The following is a 22,823-nucleotide window of genomic DNA, read 5'->3' on the forward strand; positions in this document are numbered from 1 at the left end:
CTCATGGAAGGTTCCATTCCCTCACTACATTGTAAAATATTTGAAAACACCAGTTACCATTGTGAAGAGCAAACTTCCAAAGGCTGTGAAAAGCAGATGGAGCATGAACAATATAATAGGAATTTTCATAATTAACGACTTATTTTCCCTTTGGAAGCTTGAGTTGCAGAATCCTAACAAGGCTTTCTTCATTAACTTAGGAACCATATACGGTGTGATTTGTTCATTGTAAATGTTCAGTCATCCACACTGAAAGCCAATGAAAATTTAATTATTAATAATAATAATAATAATTATAATAATAACAACAACCACCCAGGCTAATTAATTAACCAATACTGCAATTCCCTGGAAGTTAAAATTATACTTCATCTTATAAAAAATAATCCAGAAAAATCTGCCATGGATCATAGATGTTAACAGTCTCTAGCTGCAGTACCAATGAGTTTTCTATAAATAACAGTAAGACTCACTTAATAGCTTATTTGCCACATGCACATCTTTGGAACTACATGTGCTACCTACATACTGACCTGAGTACCAAGGGAGCAGGTGAAATGTTCACAGACTTCATTAACACTTATATAAGCATTTTATTTTGCTTAATGGCAGAGAGGAACAGTAGTTTTGAATAATCTGTATCTTGAAGGTGATCCTGTGAAAGACAGCATCAGGTTGCTACCCTCAGCACAACCTGACAGACTCCTAAGTGCTAGAAAAGGCAGCACCATGATGTGTACCCAGGTACTGCAACAGAAGCAAGAAGATGGACTTCCAGATTTTACCAAACTATTGCTATAGATGATGGCTCAGTTTCAGGACTTATTATAATCCTTATAATAAAGATCCAAACACTAACTGAATGCTCATTTCTCTGTATGGAACATAGAAGGAGACAATTTTGGCAATTTTCAGACCAATTAAATCTGAGAATACTGTGTTTTTATTTTTTGCATATTATTTTTCCATACAAAGAGCAGGTTAAAGAGAAGAGTTGTCCCCTGCTGCATCACTCACAAAATTGTGCTGGTGTGTATGAATTAATTGTATGGTACTAGTTTTTTCTGCCTTTCATGAAGTAATTAACTGGCTTTTCCAGGACTCAGTATTACCCTTAAAGAGATGGACTCCTAAAAATTATAAAGTAAGCAGCGGTTTCTAGGAATGAAGCAACCAAGACTGTTAAGGGCTCATCATTAATACTGCTTTGAGAATTATCCAGTCACTAGTGGTGTCCCTCAGGGATCAGTACTGGGCCCAGACCCATTCAATATCTTTACTGATGATCTGGACAAGGGGGTTGAGTCCAGCATCAGTAAGTTTGCAGATGACACCAAGCTAGGAGCAGGTGTTGATCTGCTGGAGGGTAGGAGAGCCTGCAGAGGGGCCTTCATAGGCTAGATGGGTGGGCAGAGGCCTATGGGATGAGATTTAATACAGCCAAGTGCAGAGTTCTACACTTTGGCCACCACAACCCCAATCAGAGCTACAGGCTGGGGACAGAGTGGCTGGAGAACAATCAGGAAGAAAGGGACCTGCGGGTGATGGTAAATAGTAGGCTGAAGATGAGCCAGCAGTGTGCCCAGGTAGCCAAGAGAGCCAATGGCATCCTGGCCTGGATCAGCAATTAGTGTGGCCAGTAGGACGAGGAAGGTTATTCTTCTCCTGTACTCAACACTGGTCACGCCACACCTTGAGTCCTGTGTCCAGTTCTGGGCTCCTCCATTCAAGAGAGATGTTGAGATACTGGAACATGTCCAGAGAAGGGCAACAAAGCTGGTGAGGGGCCTGGACCACAAATCCTATGAGGAGAGGCTGAGGGAGCTGGGGTTGTTTAGCCTGGAGAAGAGGAGGCTCAGGGGTGACCTTATTGCTGTCTACAACTACCTGTAGGGAGGCTGTAGCCAGGTGGGGGTTGGTCTCTTCTCCCAGGCAACCAGCAACAGAACAAGGGGACACAGTTGTGCTGGGGGAGGTATCAGCTTGATATTAGGAAGAAGTTCTTGCCAGAGAGAGTGATTTGACATTGGAATGGGCTGCCCAGGGAGGTGGTGGAGTTGCCATCCCTGGAGGTGTTCAAGAAAAGACTGCATGGTCTAATTGATTGGATAAGGCTGGGTGATAGGCTAGACTGGATGATCTTGGAGGTCTCTTCCAACCTGGTTGATTCTATTCTGTGATCAACAATCCAAAAATTGCCACATGACCTTGCAGATCAGGCTGTGAAACACCAAGTGCCTTTTTTCCAGTGTAAGTCCAGGGACACAGAAAGATGATAAAGCAGGTTTGCTCTGGTTGCCCTGAGTGAAAAAAAATTGGTTTGTTTGCCAGGAGTGATGTCATATGGAAGAAAAGCAGCTAGGAAGATCTGAATTATACAGTCGCACAGATGGATCAGAGAAAGAGCAAAATTATAATTCTCAGTGTCCTGACTTTAGGGATTAATTTCATTTCCATCAAAATCAACAGTAAAACTTGTCATAAACTTTAAACCTACCTTATATTCATTGATCCTTCCAAGAGAACTCTTGAAATTATAAGAATCTACACCTAGAGATTTGTTCAAGTCTGATTTAAGTGTTTCCACTACTATTTCTCATAACTGTATTTAAGGAGGGTCAATACTGTCAAGGACAGGAGTAACTAATAAGCAGGAACTCTACTAACATTCAAAAGTTTGGCAAAAATGGCTGCTAAGAAAACTGTTTTCCACAATGCTTAAAAAATAACATTACTAAATGAGAGCCTCAGGTATGGTACCTGTTTTGTTTGCCAATTTCCACCAAGCCTCACCACTACCTACTGCCTTTTTTTCAGAAGCTACATATTCTGCCTTCCCTCAAGATCATTTTGCCATCAATATGGTAATTGCCATTTTCCTTGCACATTAATCCAACCAAGCAGAAATAAAACTTCCTGCAGCACACTCCTCAGTGTTCTACAAGGGTTGAAAGGCACAGGTCTCTAGGAAGACCGAACAAAAGAGTAGGAACCACATCTTGACCCTTAAATGCAAAACTAAGACATGAGTTTGCAATTCATTGTATGGCTTTTATTGAGCCTACTGCAGTTATTTTAAGGTGATAGTCTATATTTCTTTATGCACATTCATGTGAGATTATAAATCAACATTCATTTTTTATGGCACTTGCAATGCAGGAGGAGTTGTAAACATATATACTATACATTCTATACATACACCCTTATGAATCTCTTGCACACAAGCAACAGATGAAGGAAGATATCCAAATAATTTAGTAAGCCATTTAAATCTACTATTTTTTTAAATACTGTGTTTCAGTAATATTTTCAAACAGTTACTTATGTGTTTGCAAACACATGTACTAATGCATTTGCAAACATCTACAGAATGAGGCTGCTGACTTTTCTGTTCATTTGCTTAAGACGACTTACACTTCCTGCAAGCAGTAATTCATGTCCCAACTTACAGCACAGCTCCTTGCTTATGTAATAAATTTCAGTTACTGTAATTCCAGATGTTGGCCTTTCTACTGAATTGCTTTTTCTCTGCGTGAGACCCTGGAATGGGTTGCCCAGAGAGGTGTTTGAGGCCTCATCCCTGGAGGTTTTTAAGGCCAGGCTGGATGGGGCTCTGGCCAGCCTGATCTAGGGTAGGGTGTCCCTGCCCATGGCAGGGGGTGTGGAACTAGATGATCCTTGCGGTCCCTTACAACCCTGACTGATTTTATGATGCTATGAATGTTGAATATTAAAGAACAGTGCCCTTGGCCATTACCATGATAGAATTAGGTCCTGATTTCATCACTGGAAAGCAGGGAACCATCCCTTTTCAGTGATGAGACCTCCTGTTTCTATCCATGTGGAGGTATAGGATAGCAGGAATTACTAGCATGATATATTACATCAATAGCTCAGTGTGCCATACCCTTGGCCTCAGGTAGGAGTTACTAGTTGCTTGGAAGGTGCCCAAATTTAAGGAGAGAACACAGACATTTTTCTCTGAACAGCTATCCTGCAAAGAAACTTGCTGGTTAGAAATTTTTGAATAAGTCTTGCAGTAATGTGTTACTAGGACACAACTCATGTAGGAACTAAGCCTCTGACACTGTCTCACACAATATCCTGATCTCCAACCCGCGAAAATACGGGTTTGATCCACTCAGTGGATAAAGAACTGGCTTGATAGCTGCACCTGAAGAGTGGCTGTCAATGGATCCATGTTCAAGTGGAGACCAGTGACAAGTGGAGTCCCTCAAAGATCATTACTGGAACCAGATTTGTTTAATATCTTAGTTGGAGACATGGACAGTGGCAGAGTGCACCCTCAGGAAGTTCACTGATGACACCAAGCTGTGTGGTACAGCAGGCATGTTAGAGGGAAGGGATGCCATCCAGAGGGACCTAGACAGGCTGGAGAGGTGGGCCCATGCCAACCTCATGAGGTTCAACAAGACCAAGTTCAGAGTCCTGCATCTAGGCTGGGGCAATCCCAGGCACCAGTATAGGCTGGGCAGTGGCTGACATGAGAGCAGCCCTGAGGAAAAGGACTTGGGGCTGCTGGTAGATGAGAAGCTCAATATGAGTGCACTTGCAGCTCAGAAAGCCAACCATATCCTGAGCTGCATTAAGAGAAGTGTGGCCAGCAGAGGTCAAGAGAGAGAGAGAGGTGATTCTCCCCATCTAGATCACTCTTGTGAGACCCCACTTTGATCTCTATTAGAGGAAAGATATGGACATGCTGGAACACGTCCAGATAAGGGCCACAAGAATGATTAAAGGGCTGGAGCACCTCTTTTATGAGGACAGGATGACAGAGCTGGGGTTGTTCAGTTTGGAGAAAAGAAGGTTCCAAGGACACCTCATTGTCACCTTCCAATATCTGAAGGGGGCCTACAAGAAAGCTGGTGAGGGACTTTTTAGGGTGTCAGTTAGTGATAAGACTAGGTGGAATGGATCCAAACAAAAGGAGGGTAGATTTAGATTAGACATTAGGAAGAAGTTCATCATCATAAGGGTGGTAAGACACTGGAACAGGTTGTCTGCCCAAGGAAGTGATGGAAGCCTCATGGAATTTTTTTAAGTCAGGCTGGATATGGCTCTGGGAAACCTGATCTAGTGGAAAGCTTTCCTGCACCATGGCAAGGGGGGTGGAATTAGAGGATTCTTAAGGTCCTTTCCAACCCTGACAATTTTATGATACTGTCAATTACCATCCTATGGCTATGCACTGTATCTCACTGACCATCTACATGGCCTACAGGGCACCTTTCAGATTCCTGATTACGTGTGCATGCATGCATGCATGCATATACATGGATGTGCCCACAAGCACAAATGGTAAATGGTTCCTGTACAGTCTTTCATTGCCTGTTAGTTATAAAAGGGATTTAATCAGTAATTTGAAAAAAAGCTTGCACTGTGAATTAAACAAAACTAACATTTAATTAATCCCCAAATAGGTGCCCATCCTCTAGTGTTACAAATGTTACACATCTCAATCTTTTCCCTCTGACAAAAGCCTACACAACTGGACAGGTCTCAAACAATGCCCTGAAGGTCGTAAAATGATCTGCAGTATGGATGTGTCTTTTCCTTGGTGCTCTATATCAGCTAGAGCTGTTTCACAGCAATGTGAGAGGGTGAAGAGTTTACGCTAGCTGGTTACGCAATAAATGTCACTGGTATTATCACTGACTTTAGACTAGACTCCCAGTAATAAGCAGTTAAGAGGTGATAAAGCAGGATTAATTCCTGAGGAAAATTTATGCGTCTTTTGTCGATGTACTAAGCACACAGTGCCCTGCTATCTTTATTCTTCCTCGAACAAGAAATTATTCTATGATTTTATACCCATCCATTCATCTCTTAAGAGCAGCACTTTGTGGTGATGTTAATGTCATTGCACGCACACCTTTAAGCCTATTCTCTCACACCCACCTTAAAAGAAGCCATCAAGATCATTGCTATTTATGGATATTCATGTAAGTGAATACAATTTCAATGATACAGGGAACAGTAGAATAGTAATGGAATAGTGCAAAACACAGTAATTACACAGGAATTACTCTTTGAACTGCCCTGATGAAATTTAATCTGGCAGAGACAATAAAATTACTCAAAGCGAGCCACTGTTGGCTAATGCAGAGCAGTAGCTTGCTGCTAAATAGAGCTGCTTTGGAGGCAATGTGAACTCTGATACTCCACCTGCTGTAGAAATAAGTAACACTTAAATCTCTTCATTGCCCTCCCAAGCCATGAATCTCAATTCTACTGCAGCAAAGCAATGGCAGATTTCCCAATACTGCATTTTTTATTTTCCTTTTTTTCTCCAAATGGGAACACATGTAAGCCAACAAACCACCAAATGAGAGCAAAGAGCAACTCTATTTCCTCAAAGCTGCAGACGTTGCCTACAAAATAATGAAAGATGTGGTAATGCACTACAGTGTATTTTCTATCATGTATAAATGGTTTGTCCAAAGTAGGCTCTAAGGCTGCTCTAAAGTAGGATTTTCAGTTTGCTTGCAACAGTGACCTGCCCTTAAACATACAACTGCCAAGAATTTCACATACACACATTTTCAAGAAAAACAAATTGAACCCAGACTTTCTGATCCACCTGTTGCCTTTATTTTTTTTAATAAACAAACAAACCAACCCAAAACCAAACTGAAAACCAAACAACCAAAAAACCAAAACTCAAACCAGTCCACCAGTATCAGAGTTCCAGGTCTGTCTTCTGGATCCATCACTCACTCTTCCTTGCAAAGATCTATTGCTAGGTCATATAAAGAAATAAACTATTCATTTAAATTGCCTCCTAGATATCTGTGCATAATAAATAATCAGCATCTCAGTGACAGCTAGGATGATGAGGAAAAGACTGATCGCATGATAACTATACAGACGGGTAAGCATATATTAATGTATGATGAATCATATTCCTCTTACTAGGCATACTAATTGGCATTTCTCCTTTTCCACCATGAGCTACTGAGCAGATGAACTGTGATTTCAAATAGCTGTCTAAGCACCTAATGTGACGGAGACTAGATTATCATCTCAGCATTGTGGAGTCAACAATAGGCACCTGGGAAAGTTTAGGCTGTATATTTGAAGAAACTTCTTCACTGATGGAATTCTAAAACACTGGAATAGATTCTCCATAGAGGTGGTTAAATTGCCATCCCAGAAGTATTGTTTAAAAAAAGACAAGAGATGTGTTGCTGAGGAACATGGGTTGACACTGGACTTTGCAGAGTTAGACAACAGTTGGACTTGGTAACCTTAAAGGCCTTTTCTAAGTGAAATAATTCTATTACTCTGTAACATTTGTTCCTGTGTTACAAAAATAGACCCAAGTGCATTCAGTATGCAAGAGTTCTAACTGACAGCCCAAATATCCAGAGTTTAAACACACAGCTATTGACTTATTTAGTTTTTATAATCATAGAATCAACCAGGTTAGAAGAGACCTCCAAGATCATCCAGTCTAGCCTATCACCCAGCCCTATCCAATCATACCATGACACTAAGTGCCTCATCCAGTCTTTTCTTGAACACCTCCAGTAACTCAACATCTCTCTTGAATTGAGGAGCCCAGAACTGGACACAGGACTCAAGGCGTGGCCTGATCAGTGTTGAGTACAGGGGAAGAATAACCTCCCTTGTCTTACTGGCCACACTAATTCCTGATATAGGCCAGGATGCCATTGGCTCTCTTGGCCACTTGGCCACACTGATGGCTCATCTTCAGCTACTATCTACCAGTACCCCCAGGTCCCTTTTTGCCTGGCTGCTTTCCTGCCACTCTGTTCCCAGCCTGTAGTGCTGCTTGGGGTTATTGTGGCCAAAGTGTAGAACCCTGCATTTGGCCTTTCTCAATCCTATCCCATTTGCCTCTGCCCACCCATCCAGCATGTCAGGGTCCCTCTGCCAGGCTTTCCTACACTCCAACAGCTCAACACCTGCTCCTAGCTTGGTGTCATCTGCAAACTTACTGATGCCAGACTCAATCCCCTCATCCAGATCTTCACGGAAGATATTGAACAGGACTGGGCCCAGCACTCATCCTTGGGAGACACCACTAGTGACAGCTGCCAACTGGAAGTGGCACCATTCACCACCACTCTCTGGGCTCTGCCAATTAGCCAGTTCTTGACCCAGGACAGAGTGAATCTGTCCAAGCCACAAGCGCCCAGCTTTGCCAGGAGGTTGTTGTGGCAGGTGGTGTCAAAGGCTTTGCTGAAGTCCAGGTAGACTACACCCACAGCCTGCCCCACATTTAGGTAGTGATTTTCAAGAGAGGTACTTAGTGAGAGGTTTCCAGTTAAAACCACAAAACCAGTCCCCTTTCTTTCTCTAATCACCTGTATCTCACTTTATGATGCACAACAACTGATCTCTGCAATTCATTACAATTATCTGGTTTTGCTCTACCTTGTCAGGCCAGGTTCAAGAAAAGCTGCCAGGGCTGAGAGAATTTAAGTGTCTACTTTGTGCCAACAGCACACTCAGTCTTGTTCCAATTAATGGAAATGGTCAGTTAAATAATAAGATGTGTTATTTTAGTACGAGCTGCCTGAAACACTAAGGAACACAACTAATCCTAACGTATGTTGAGGTGAAAAAATACCATTTTTTATTTTACATAATTAGTAACACTACACAAGTCATAGTTCGAAGGCTAGTCAAAACACTGTAAATTACCATGGGGAAATGAAGAAGTCTTTTTCTTTTTATTAAAGTTTATTTTACAAATAGCAAAAGATTACTAAATAAATAAGAAATGTCTTAATTTATTTTTACAGGTATTGCACATTTTTACTTACACTAACCTCTAACATGGACTCCCATCTGTGTAAACTTTCAGATCTCTTTGTCACTGAATTTCTTCTCCTTTCTGACTAAAATGAGACTTTGAATTTTGGTCAAAAGGACAAAAGGAAGCTATTTTAATTTTAAAACATTGGTAGAGCATTGAAAGTTGCTTGCCAGAAAGTGCTCACTAGTTTTGCATGTTTGTTCACCCCTAAAGGATGAAATGCTAACAAATGTGAAAATCTGCTGTTGCCTCACTCTATAATACACACAAGTAATAGAGAATAGGAACCCAAACCATCTACTTTAGGTTTAATTATAGAACTCCAAGATCATCCACTCCAACCTATCACCTGGCCCTGTCCAGTCAACTAGACCATGGCACTAAGTGCCTCATCCAGGCTTTTCTTGAACATCTCCAGGGACGGTGCCTCCACCACCTCCCTGGGCAGCCCATTCCAATGGCAAATCACTCTCTCTGGGAAGAACTTCTCCTAACATCCAGCCTATACCTCTCCTGGCACAACTTGAGGCTGTGTCCCCTTGTTCTGTTGCTGGTTGCCTGGCAGAAGAGACCAACCCCCACCTGGCTACAACCTCCCTTCAGGTAGTTGCAGACAGCAATGAAGTCACCCCCTAGCCTCCTCTTCTCCAGGCTAAACAACTCCCAGCTCCCTCAGCCTCACAGGAATTGTGTTCCAGGCCTCTCACCAGCTTTGTTGCCCTTCTCTGGACACATTCCAGTATCTCAACTTCTCTCTTGAATTGAATCCTTTACAAGGCTTTCTGCACAGAAGGTCTCAATTTCAGTGGTTAAAACTTTCAACAAACATGAGGCAAGCATGGGCACACATCTTATGTTTAAGAACTTCTACAAAGCTTTTCCTTTCCAGGAATTTCTTCAGTATGAACATACTATCCATTCTGCAGTAACAAATCCAAATTGGATATAAACTTACTCTACAGTTACAAAACCAAAATGCCTGGGAAACAATTTTGGAAGGAGAAAGGGGCTGACTCCTGGTAATAAAATCAACTAAATCTCAGATCACACACAGGACAGACACACTTCAACAAACCTAAGTCTTTGGTATGTGGTGCTAGTGGTGTAGTGCTGGCTGTATAGGGAACCTCCCTACTCAGAAAGGCCAAGGCCATCCTACAGTTAGGTCTAGGCAGCTTCTACTGTACCCATACCACTCTTCATAGATAGGCAACTACACCTGCCCTTTAAAAACGTGTTGTGGAGGGCTCACTACTGCCTTTTAAATGAGGCCAGAAAAAGTACAGAAGTCAGCTGTGCCTTGCCACCCAAATCATAGAATTAGTCAGGGTTGGGAGGGACCAGTTCCAAACCCACTGCCATGTGCAGGGACACCATACCCTAGATCAGGCTGGCCAGAGTCTCATTCGGCCTGGCCTTAAACACCTCCAGGGACAGGGCCTCAACCACCTCCCTGGGCAACCCATTCCAGGCTCTCACCACTCTCATGCTGAAGAACTTCCTCCTCACGTCCAGTCTGAACCTCCCCACCTCCAGCTATGCTCCATTCCCCCTAGTCCTGTCACTCCCTGGTATCCTGAAAAGTCCCTCCCCAGCCTTTTTGTAGGCCCCCTTCAGATCCTGGAAGGCCACAAGAAGATCACCTCAGAGCCTTCTCTTCTCCAGACTGAACAGCCCCAACTCTTTCAGTCTGTCCTAACAGGAGAGGTGCTCCAGCCCTCTGAGCATCCTCATGGCCCTTCTCTAGACACACTCCAGCATCTCCACATCCCTCTTGCAATGGGGGCTCCAGAACTGGATGCAGTACTCCAGGTGGGATCTCACCAGAGCGGAGCAGAGGGGGAGAATCATCTCTCCTAACCTGCTGGTCACACTTCTCTTTATGCAGCCCAGGATCTGGTTGACTTTCTGGGCTGCAAGTGCACACTGCTGGGTCATGTTGAGCTTCTCATCCACCAGCATGCCCAAGGGCCTCTCCTCAGGGCTGCTCTCCAGCCAGTCAGTGCCCAGCCTGGATTTGTGCTTGAGATTTCCTCGACGCAGATGCAGAACCTTGCACTTGGTCCTGTTTGAAACTCATGAGGTTGGCTTGTGCCCACCCCTGCAGCCTGTCCAGGTCCCTCTGGATGGCATCCCTTCCCTCCAGCATGTCTGCTGCACCACACAGCTTGGTGTTGTCAGCAAACTTGCTGAGGGTGCACTCAGTGCCTCTGTCCATGTCACCAACAAAGATGTTGTACAAGACTGGTCCCAGAACTGATGCCTGAGGAACTCCACTTGTCACTGGACTCCACTTGGACATGGACTCATTGACAGCCACTCCTTGGGTACGGCCATCAAGTCAGTTCTTTATCCATCTAGTGGTCCACCCATCAAATCTGTGTTTCACCAGCTTGGAGACCAGGATGTGGGCTGGGACAGTGTCAAAGGCTTTGCTCAGGTCCACCTTCTATATGATGAGTGGGGCACCACAAAAAGTGAGCCTTGAATGTGGGAAATCAGTATATAATTGCCTAAAAGCTGAGCACTCTCACCACTGGAGCTCTGAAGATCTTCTGGAAGTTACAGACTTTTGTCAAATATCAATCTGAGAGGTAAATTTGGAGAACTAATTTGGGGAAAAAATGTAGAGGAATGTGGGTTCAATGGAAAAACAGTACCATGTTGCTCCACATGGCCTGGAATTTCTGAGTCAGCCTGGAAGCAAAGCTATGGCACCTGAAGTTCTCTGTTTAGAAGTGAAGCTCTTTCAGAGTTCAAGGACCCCTAAGCAGGCAGGTATTTTATGGTCTGGTATACTGATTTGGGGATTGAAATTCCACCTACACTATGCTATAGCTCCCATATCCTGCTGGGGATGCAGACTGAAGTACCCCAGACAGGTGGCAGAAGGAAAAAAGCTTATAACGTCTCCAGACATTGGGATGGTACTTTAGTCTTTGTACAGCTTCTAGTACAATGAATTTCATAATTTCTGGAGTTCTGAAATACAGCACAGTGAACGTCTGCCAACACAGCTGGTTTTGTGCAGGCTCTAAGAAACCTTGTATGACTTCCTTTAATTACATACACTCTTTATTTAAAAATGTATTGATAGATAAGTTATCCCTTTGATGATAATCGAAGGTGGCACAGTTTCAGACTTTCTTTTCCCAGTACAATTAGCAATGGTTGCCTAATGAATCTCAGTGGACAGCCATGATTTAAGAGTATTTAACACATACTACATATCCATGGTGTCACTTTGTATTCATTACCGGGGCACATAAACACAAAACTAAGAGACTTCAGCGGTGAAAACTGCTGTAACCATTGCTTTGTAGTCCATAAATTACTGAGATGCACTAAAATAAACTGAGAATATTATCAATCTCACTGCACCTGTGGTGGTACATACCAGCTTTTGGTAATATCAGTAGTAGCCCTGAGTTTTATCTACAATGCTAAATACTCAAGACAAATAAAACAACAAGTAACCCCTACTGGAGTAACAATAAGTTAACACAGAAGTAAACTGAAAGTTTTTGAAGTAACAAAAGCAGATAAAACATAACACAAACCCAGGCTTTTATAGAAACAAAATAAGGTACAAGGACAGTGATGATGCTCATGTTCCAAATGTGTACTCAAAACAACGTAACCATCTTGCAAATGTTAATATGCAAGACTCTGATATTCTATATTCACACACACAAAGAAGTAAACCAACTGTGAAACATTTGTAGAACAAGACTCTGATCTCCCTGTGAACTCCAAAACACCACTTCAAACTATCTGTTGGTGATGGTGAGTGAAGAAAGGCTAATTCTTCTCCTCGTTTGAGCTTCCATCTCAGGACAGAATTTAGAGTTTACCCCAACAGAATAAATAAAAACACTCTCACAGAAATGGAAGCTAATGAAAGTCATAATTACAAAAGTAAACAAAGTACAAAAGGTAGGACGGTAGAAGGAAGATAGATAAAACCCCAGAATTAGCCATGAACCGAGCCTCTTTCCTGGAATGCTAATAGGCCTATTAGATGCCCTAGCTTGCCCCACCTGTGGTGGTTTGGCTGTTACCTGCCCCCCCAAAACATTCTAGCCTGCTTCAAACTAGCACACCACCCATCTGCTGGTGAGGGAAGCAAGGGCAGGAGGAAAACAAAGGCTTGGGCCATCAGGTCCCCTCCCAAAGTGATAAACAGGTACCCACAGGTGTTTAGGTACTTGTTGGTGTCTTGCCCAAATAAGGGTTAGCAAGCCTTGGTTTCACCTAATAGGGCCAGTTTTGCAAATGCCATTTTGATTGGTGAATCTCCGTGGCCAAAGGAGCCTTTGCATCAGGCCAAATAATTTAAATTCAGCTAAGCTGCAGGCAGTTTTGCTGCTTCTGCCCTGCTGCCTCTGCCTCATGGAGCTGCCTCTGCCTCAGCCTCACCGCTCCTGGACGATGTGTTCTGCTCTATCTCATGCTTCAGACCAGCTTGGCCATGATATTTTCAGTTTGAACTACCTGGAAACTTAAGTGCCTCAATTTTCCCAGGAGAAGGCACTTAAGTGCCTCATGATGTGGCAAGTAGTGCCACTGACATTGCACTCTCTGCACATCTGCAAGAGATCCTGCCTGCACCTCTGCAAACTCCCATGCCAAGAGGAATAGGAATCAGGTCAGAGATCATCTGCCTCTTTCCCAGCACCCTGGGAAGATCTAGAAGCCTCTCAATGGCTGGGCAGTTCCAACACTGCCACAAAGGAGCCACGGACTCTCCTGAAATTTCTACTGCACCGCAGTGAGTAGAACAGACTTTCCCTAGGGCTCCAGGCTGCCTATTTGTAAGTGGGGCAAAGCCATTTTGTCGCTAAACTTTTCCAGTTTTCTGATTCATCTAAATGAATGAACTGCCCATAAGCATCCTTGTGAAGATTTTACTGACCAAATTATATCCCAAATTTAACTAATTTGCATAGAGTTGTGGGCAGGGCTTTCTGGAAATAAAATTAACCACATATTTTATAATTTCTGTCTAATTGCCACAAATAAATCATTTGTGGTGCAGCAACTGCAGGGTAATTCAATTGTGGAATTTCTTTATAAGAAAGGATGAATTATCACATCACATGCTTTAAGCTGGGTGCAGGAAAGCTGCAAAAATCCAAAGAATATCACAGCAAAATTAGCTGAGGGTTTTGATCCTGCAACTTATGAGTCTACAGCAGAACATTACGCTGTAGTCTTGGGCCCAGTAATGGCCCAGGCACAAGTTGAATTTGAAATTTATGAATGAAAAATTCGACTATTAGAGGAAAAGAAAAATCAGCTGCAAGAGGAAAATATCAGCCTAATACGGGAAGAAAATCAGACCTTGGAAATGGAATTTTAAAAAGGAAAAGTCACAAAGCCAAGCCCTATGGGAAACAATGCTCAAGCAACCCACAGCCTTTACAAATGCCTTAAAAGCCCAAGCTGGGCTGGCTAGCTACCTACTCACATCAGAGTGTGAAAATGCAAATAAATCAGTTCTACCAGTTCCTGATCAAGAAGCTGTAGCCTCAGTCAAGGTAGCATTAAGCTCCTATTCAGTTGAGAGTAGCCTCAATTCAGCCACGGCATGAAAAACCTCCAAAGAGAGGAAAAGCTGCTTGAACATTTTCCGCAGCCACAGCCACTGCCTCCTCGAAGACGCACGTTTCGAAGGAAGCACAGCCGCGTCAAAAGGCCCAAAGCAGCAAGCAGGAGGGAAAAGGCACCGGCTTCACGAAGCCAAGAAACATCCACGCTGCTAGACTCCGCATGCGCGATGCAATCGCTCGCACCGACGCCAACAGCTCAGCCACGAAACCAGCAAATCAGCAAACCTGTGGCAGACTGCAGTTTTTCCAGCATGCATGCAGATAATCTCTGTTTTTCCTTAAACACAGTCATACACTGTAGCAGGGACGGTGCATGAGCGGTGCCAATACAGCCACCAAGTACGCAACTATCTAAAAATACTGTTAGCAACCTTTCCTTTAAAATACAAAATATTCCCATTAAATACAACGTGGCAACATTTGAGATTGGTATGTAATACGAGCTATTCAGGCTTAAGACAATGAAGCTGGCAAGAAAATAACGTCAACCAAGTTGTATTGGTAAAAATAGCTCATTTTCCAAACACGGTTCACTGCAAATGTAGAAAGACTGTAGCTGTCTTGTTGCCATGTATGTTATATACCATAAGGTATTTATCTAAAATGGTACTGACAGTGAAACAGATGTCACTGCACAATATCCTTGTGACACCCACATTCTCTTCTCCTAGTTGCCGAACAGAACTGTTTTACTTACTGAGCTATCAGATTGATGTATTTCTACAATGATTTCCATGCTACAGCACTGGAAAACAGAACTGTAATTTTACATCTTCCTGTGATCTTGTCTATTCAATACTCACTCATTAGTACAGACTACAAGCAACACCCCTGAACTTGAGGTAACCCTTTATTTTTTTGTTTGATTGGGTTTTCTGGTTGGTTGGTTTTTGGTTGTGTTGTTTTTTTGTTTTTTGGTGTTTTTTTTTTTTTTGAGGGGTTATGTTCATTTTTAATAACTTTGTACATAAGGTTTCTCCATGTTCCTCTTCCCTTTCATTGTACTCAATTTCAAGCTTCTGGTTTTAAACATCTTCCTTCACTTAGGTGACTGAATTAACACCAAAGTCCTAAAAAAGCAAAATCATCTGTCCATTGCAGAATAACTACCTAAACTCTAAAAACCATGCCACAGAACAAGGTAGGCTGGAAGGGACTTCTGTGGGTATCTGGTGGTGGGGTCATGCTACATACAGCCCATTTAGGGCACTCCAAAAGGCTCAGTGTCATTTGTCAGCAACCCATTTTTGTCTTCATACACCAACATTCTAACGTTGTAGAACTTAGCCATTTGGGTTTTATTCTGTCTTTTCATCCTGCCTTGCTTTTTTATCTTTCCTCCTTTTCTACTCTTGTCACAGCAATCTCTGGAGTTCATCAGTATCAGATTGCTGTCAAGTCTTCCTTGAGAGTGAGATCAAGACCATTCACAGCTCAAACAAGACCTTGCCAGTGGCCCCCATTAACTTTAAATGCAAAAAGATTGTGGCCTGTTCTCATCAATGTCAGCAAATTTTTGCCAAAAATTAAGTTATCAGAATTTTTCAACTTCTACCCTTTAAAATCTAAAAGAATCATAGAATCAACCAGGTTGGAAGAGACCTCCAAGATCATCCAGTCCAACCTAGCACCCAGCCCTAGCCAGTCAACTAGACCATGGCACTGAGTGCCTCATCCAGGCTTTTCTTGAACACCTCCAGCAATGCTTACGAAGGAAAATATTGATCAACTACCACGTTCACATTTGTACAAGTAACTGACACACTAAAGAACACAAGATCAGAAAAAGTAATTAAGTTTAAAACCTCAAATTTCTACTATAAAAGAGTGGTTAAATTCTTAAAATTAGGGATGAAAGGAATCTACATTTTAGCAGTGAATACACCTAGAGTATGTGACAGCTGCATAGAAAAATAATTGTTTTATCTAACATGTTTTTCTCCTGGGAAATACTTGAGAATGTAAAACTTTCTTCAGTCTTTCAAGATTACTGATAACAAAAGTACCAAAATAACATTTTAGTATCTCGAGAGGCTTTTATCAGATTTTTACTCTTTGATACTTGTTTGCTAATAAGCCATGTAACCCTTTAACGATCCAGCTTTATGATACCTTAATTAGACCTCTCAACTTTGTGAGCTGCTTTCAGATTACCACACAAAGTCTTAAAGATAAATACGGCAGACACTCTTTCCCGCCCTCCCCCCAGCGGAACACTTGCCAGTTTGACAACGGCAAAATCAAAATAGGCAGAAGCATTGGTTATAGGAAAAGAGCTGAATTTTCAATGCCTCCCCAAATACACTTCTTTCAAGACACTCTAACCCACAGATTCCAGAGGGCTGACTGACAATTCTCTATCTTAATGGAGGAAAAAAAAAAAAAGTTTTCATTATAAATAACTGATTGTAAATTATGCATTTGACAATCATAGACACTCTTCATGACCCAAAAACACATGGATTTGTGACATCGTTGCTATCAGAAAACCAGTTCATTCATCCTATTAAGTATTGTTCAACTGAATAGTAAATTAAGTATTGCTCAATTCAACAGTAAAGTAATTCACAATGACTTATAATTTCAAGGTGCTGACTAGATAGTAAAAAAAAACAAACTGTCTTTACAGCATGACTCACAGAAAAAAAAAAATACATGGTCTGAAATCTTCAGAAAAATCTGCATTTTTCCCAACATGCAGAAAATACGTATTAGCTAAATTTCAACATCATTAGAGAGCCTCTTCCAAGCCACTCTACCCATCAATAATTTACAAATACATTCTTTATCATTTTAATTAACTTAATCCATGAAAAGTCTTCATGAAACATAGGGTTCAAAGCTTGCATTTTTAGGAAAAGTAGCTGGTTTTCTGATTTTTTCTTTTCATCTGTAATGGAATTCTGCGCACCTATAATAGGAATAAACACTAAACAGTATATCAAACAATGAGCGCTCCTAAAGATATCTGTTCAAAATTACTCCATCTAGAGGGCTTCAAATACTTTGTATGTTCAGTATGAGTCACAAATAATTTATTCTTCTATCCAGTTTAAAATAACTGAGCCCCTACGATGGTATATATCCATTCTCCCTCACCCTATACCCTGGGCAATCCAAAGCAGTTGCCTTTTTATGTTGATAGTTGTTAAAGACAATTCATTTGAAGAAGAGATTAATCTCTCTTTTGAATTCAGTTTCAGGACAGATGAAGGTGTATGAAATGGTTGCTCCACACATCACAGACTTTTCCTACCATTACAGACAAACTTTCAAAGTACTTACAGTGCACTGTAAAATATTACATTATACGGAAACCAAAACAGACCAAAAAAAGCCCTTCATTCACTAGGGAAAATACTTTGTTGGTGTTGATCCTTCTTTTAATTTACTTATAAAATCTCAAGATGAGCATGCTGATTTGGGAAAAGGTATAGAACAAAATGGAAAAATATTTTAAGTAAATGTACAAGTGTTACATTTGATTAGAAAATAAAGAAGAAAAAAAATAAAGATACTTTTCTGATTGTATTTTTGGTGGGTATTCTCATGGCTTGTCCTGAAACTGAAAGCTAAAATGTCAATCTGTCTCTTTGAAGTGAGGCACTAAGCAGAATCATCAGTTTTCTGTAAGTCATACTCTGGTAGCCCATCTCTACAGTTATATGTGTTCCATCTCCTATGCATTTATGTCAGCAGATTGTATCCCTTCTGAACCACTCCTAAGGGGCTACTAAATGGAAGCAACAAAACAGTGAACAGTTCCTTAATACTCTGAATAACTGCTGGATAATAAAACCTTATCTGACTATTCAAAATGTTGTCATATAAAATCAGATATTTCAATATTGATATTAAATATCCATTTAACATATTGCTGCACACATGGAATCAGTTTCCAAAGCCCCCTAAACATAGTATGCTTTAAGAAGAGAGTTGTTTCAAAATTATAGTGGCCAGGGACCCGCTGAGCCCTCTGTGCATAAATTCCCTTCTCTACTTGTGGCCAGCTATTAGACCACAATTTAATTTACTTAATTGCATGTAAAGACAGGACCTCTGTCTTTTACACGGTCACAGTTTTTTTCCAGATACTTTTTCCATGTAACTGGTGTAATTACAACTGGAAATTAATGCTCATAAACATGTATAAAAACACTTTTGTATACTGTTCTGAATTATTTGGGGTTTGTTTTTTTTTAAGAAAAAAAATGCTTTAAAAGTCTTAGACAAGCCAAATTTTGCCAGGAGATCCTCCCTGGATATCATTACTGCTTAATCCAAAAGCTGAGGGGAAAATGAGTAGCTATGTATCTGATCTCAACACTGTGCCAAAATGCTGAGTCAAGCTTTATGCCTTTTTGTTGGCTCTTTTTCTTGCTTTCTGTGTGATTAGGATCATTCTGGACTTAAAAGTCATTAAATTACTAAAACCTCCAGTTTTATATTTTAAATCCTATTGGACTGGTTAAACAAAGATATTTTAACAAATCACTGAAACTTATTTAGACTACTTGCTGTACTCTATCAAGAGCCTTACGATACAGAAGGTCTCAGCACTTAAGAGAACATTATTAAATATATGCTAATTAAAACTTGACCAACCTTTCCTTCAGCATCCGCTGTTACTTTCTCAACTTTGTTCCTGTTCAAAAATTTCTTCACCCATTCTTCTACTTGAACATTGAACTTCATGAAAGTCACATAGAAGAAATATGCTGTCAGGAGTGTTAAACTTTCCCACCACATGATCAAGTTATCCAGAAAAAAGATGATTAGCAAGATCAAGTCAATGATGTAAAAGGAAACATCTCGAAATAGTGGCCACCAAGTAAGGTTCAAGATCTCTTTAGAAAATAAAGCACACATTCCAATAACAAACAGGATATTGAACACAGCAGATCCCACTATTGTGCCAATGCCAACATTGCTGTGGGATATAAACACTCCTATTAAAGAAGTGAAGAGTTCTGGGGCTGACCCACCAGCAGCCATGAAGGTTGCCCCTGCCACATCATCAGATATGGCCATCTTTTCAGTGATGACAGTCAAGGAAGGAACAAAGAACTCATCACAGACTATGGCTAAGGCTATAAACATGTAAATCATTCCAATTACATGGAGGATCACTGCTCCCTTTCTTCTCTCCTCAAGAGAGAAAAGGTCCTCGGGGTACTCTCCCTTGTTATGATCATCTGTTGCATTGCCGTGCTCAGCTTGGTATTTCATAGAAACATGCAGGTCTGGAGTGCCGTTTTCATTCTGTTCCGCGAAATCCAACAGAGTTCTTTGGTGCCTGTGCACCAGCTTTTGGCTAACTAGGCTGCTGGCCAACACCGTGCTATGTGGCTCCATCTTGAAAAAGGCACTAATTGAAAGAGAGAAAGTACTAATGGCGACTACACTGACAAGAAGCCCTATAATTCGTATTAGTCTCAGTTTTTTCCTAACATTCTGGTGCCGTCTGCAACCAAACAGTGGTTCCTCCAAACACCACTTCTCCAAGACATCAGCAGCAGTTTTTTTCTCAAGAGACATTTTGAGTTCTGCGTTGAGGTGCTGAAGGAGTCAGTTGGATTTTTCCTTCATACTTTTCTCCAGCTTTGAAGTTAGAAGTGCTTTACAAATTTTCCAAAATCAAGTACTTTCACTCTTCATAGGAAGGATTAGTTCATCTTAAAAGAACAAACAGATGATACTAATATTAGTGAAACAAGCATGTGAATAGGATATTCTAAAAAGCACTTTATAGAGAGAGGAAAAAGTCTACTTTAAAGCATCATATTATCAACTGTAACATAACTCCCTCTCACATCCTATCAGACACAAGAAGATGTTTATTTCAGCAGTAACCCTGCGGATAACAGTCCATCAATACTCAGATAATTCTGTTTCTGAGCCACTGCTCTCCTCGGACGCGGACAAAAAAAACAAACCTCAACCAAACAAAACATCTACTGGAGATAAAAACTGTCCCAAAATGTTGTGCAAAAAAAGTAGAAAATACTATTGTAATGGATATACCAAAGATTACCACCTTCTGTTAATTACTTTCCACCACGTACGAAAATGCAAAGTGCTAACAAGCACCTCGACAGACCTTTAGGCAGCTGGTATTCTTTAAATTTTTTTGCTTATCTACAGTAACAGTCATTGACATCAAGGTAAACACTAAGCCGTTGGAACAGGCACAGGATCAAAATTAAGATCTAGAAAACCACAGTTTCTTTAAGTCCTCTGCAAAACCAAATCAAGTTTATGCAGGGAACTCTGCTTCTGATCAGACATAGGACGTTTGCTTGGACGAGACAAGACAAAATTTCTATTCACGTCCAATTTTGTTTTAGTTTATCTCACAAATTCGACTACAAATGTAGGACGTTAGTAAGACTATTTATGCCATAAGTATATTTTTCAAGCGCTTCCTTTACAGATCCCTAAGAAAACAGTTTAAATTTACACAAGACTTGACCTTGAAACAAATGAAATTGTGAGAAATTAAACTATATGAGAAGGACTATTCGTGTACGTCAGAGCTGAACATAGATCAACAACACTTCTATGCCATGAAACATACCACTACATAACAGGAGCTTTGGTTACTGAATTCGTGAAATATGTGTCACCTAGACATCAGTCATATGTGCATTAAGCATGGTAAATTCCATCTTATATGACACAAAATGTAAAATACTTTCTAAATTAAACTGATTATTAGTTCTTACTATTACAGCCTTTTTTACACCTCCTAAGAAAGTCCTAGCAATGACTGAATACTAAGCAATGTATTAATCAGTAGAATATTGGTTTATATTCTCAAATGCAGAATTAGAACCCTTGCACGCATTTATTTACATAAAACTTATGTTACGTGCAGTTTCTCCTTATTTCTGTGCCTAATTTCCATACATAGATTGTGCCATAATAGGCACATACTTCATCTGTAAGATAACAGTACCCCACCAGCTGAGATGTTTTATTTTCCACCTTAGAGTTGCTGCTCACAAACATTCTGCTCACAGTTCTGCCGCAGAAATAATAAGGGCGAAAGATACTGGATCGGCACTACCGCTCCCTGCGCAATTTACGGTAATTTATCATCACTCCTGCACCGTTAAAAATCACGGGAATGCGAAATGGGTGAAGCGCTCACGGTGTCCTCTGCCATGTTCCGCCCCCATCAGCTCCCAGCCAGACCGCCCCCCGACTCCGACACCCTGCCCGTGCGCCCTGGTCTATTCCTAGACCAAGCGCAGCCCCCAGCACCCCTAGAAGCGAGTCCGCACCTTACCCGTCCCGCCGCGGGCGGGGTTGCCGCAGAGCCTCGCCTAACTCAGCCCGAGTTCGCACCGCTCTGCTCCACACGCCCGTACGCCGCAAAAACTTTTTTCCTCCCCTTAAGGAGAGCAGGTCTAGCCCCGGCGAGGTCCCTCAGTCTCGCATGCAAACAGCCGCGGAGGCACCGACCGGCTGGCTCGGGATGCAGCGCGCCCCAGAGCAGCCAAGTGCCAACCACAGGGCCGGGCATTTGAAGAGGGGAGACCCTGTGCCGCCGCCACAGCCCAGCCCCCGCCCGCGAACACCAACAGCGCTTACCCACAACGGCGTTGCGCGCCGGCCCGCAGAGCACTGGGCACGGGCACAGAAATGAAGACGGGCACAGGCGGCACCACCACAAACCCTTTCGACTCCGTCTGCGGCGGGCGGTGGCCGCGGGATCCGCCCCGCCCCGTGCAGGCGGGGCAGGTGGCGGCCCGCCCCCGGCCGGGGCCACCGCGGGAGTAACCGCAGCGAGCGCGCTGCCCCGCGTCTGGGGGGTAGTTTGTGACTGACAAAGCCGGGCTGGGCAGCATTTACTTATTGTTATTATTTTATCTTTATCAAATAGAGGCAAAGTTCAGCCTTTCTAACAGACACAGCAAGTCTCGAAGAGTGTGTTGAGCACCCGAGGATGAGCTGAGTGAATTGAGATTGTTCGGAATGTAGAAGAAATGGCTCTGGAGAGACCTTTATAGATGTTTTTCCTACACTTGAAGAGGGCTTAGAGGAAAGATGAAGAGGGTCATTTTGTAAGAGTGTGTGGTGGTAGGACCAGGGATAATGTTTTTAAACTAGGGGTAGATTTAGATTAGTCATTAGGAAGCAGTTAATTTCTGTGGGAGTGGTGAGACATTGGAAGAGGGTGTCCAGCGAAGCTGAGCACAACTCATCCCTGAAGTGTTAAAGACCAGATTGGACGAGGCTTTCCTCAATCTGGCCTAGTGGGAGGTGTTTTTGCCCACGTCAGGGTGATTTGAACTAGATATCTTTAACATCCCTTCCAACCAAAGCTATTCTGTGATTCTATGATTTTATTCTACATCTTCTGATCAAAACAGTCTTTCTTCTACATACTCCCAAAGGCA

The 22,823-nt window shown here is 42.0% G+C and overlaps 1 protein-coding gene across 3 annotated transcripts in view; it reads right to left on the reverse strand.

Moving 5' to 3' along the window:
- Window positions 1-22,057, reverse strand: part of SLC24A2 (solute carrier family 24 member 2) — a 133,825-nt gene extending 111,768 nt beyond the window's left edge. For all 3 annotated transcript variants that reach the window (XM_064176747.1, XM_064176746.1, XM_064176748.1), the window contains exons 1-2: window positions 22,015-22,057; window positions 19,024-20,093 (exon numbers count right to left, since the gene is read on the reverse strand). In XM_064176747.1, coding sequence (XP_064032817.1) covers window positions 19,024-19,956 — 933 coding nt within the window. In that variant the 5' untranslated portion in view covers window positions 19,957-20,093; window positions 22,015-22,057. The remainder of the gene's footprint in view (window positions 1-19,023; window positions 20,094-22,014) is intronic.
- Window positions 22,058-22,823: the final 766 nt, after the last annotated feature.

This window comes from Pogoniulus pusillus, chromosome Z (assembly GCF_015220805.1).
Source record: "Pogoniulus pusillus isolate bPogPus1 chromosome Z, bPogPus1.pri, whole genome shotgun sequence".
NCBI classification, from domain to species: domain Eukaryota; kingdom Metazoa; phylum Chordata; class Aves; order Piciformes; family Lybiidae; genus Pogoniulus; species Pogoniulus pusillus.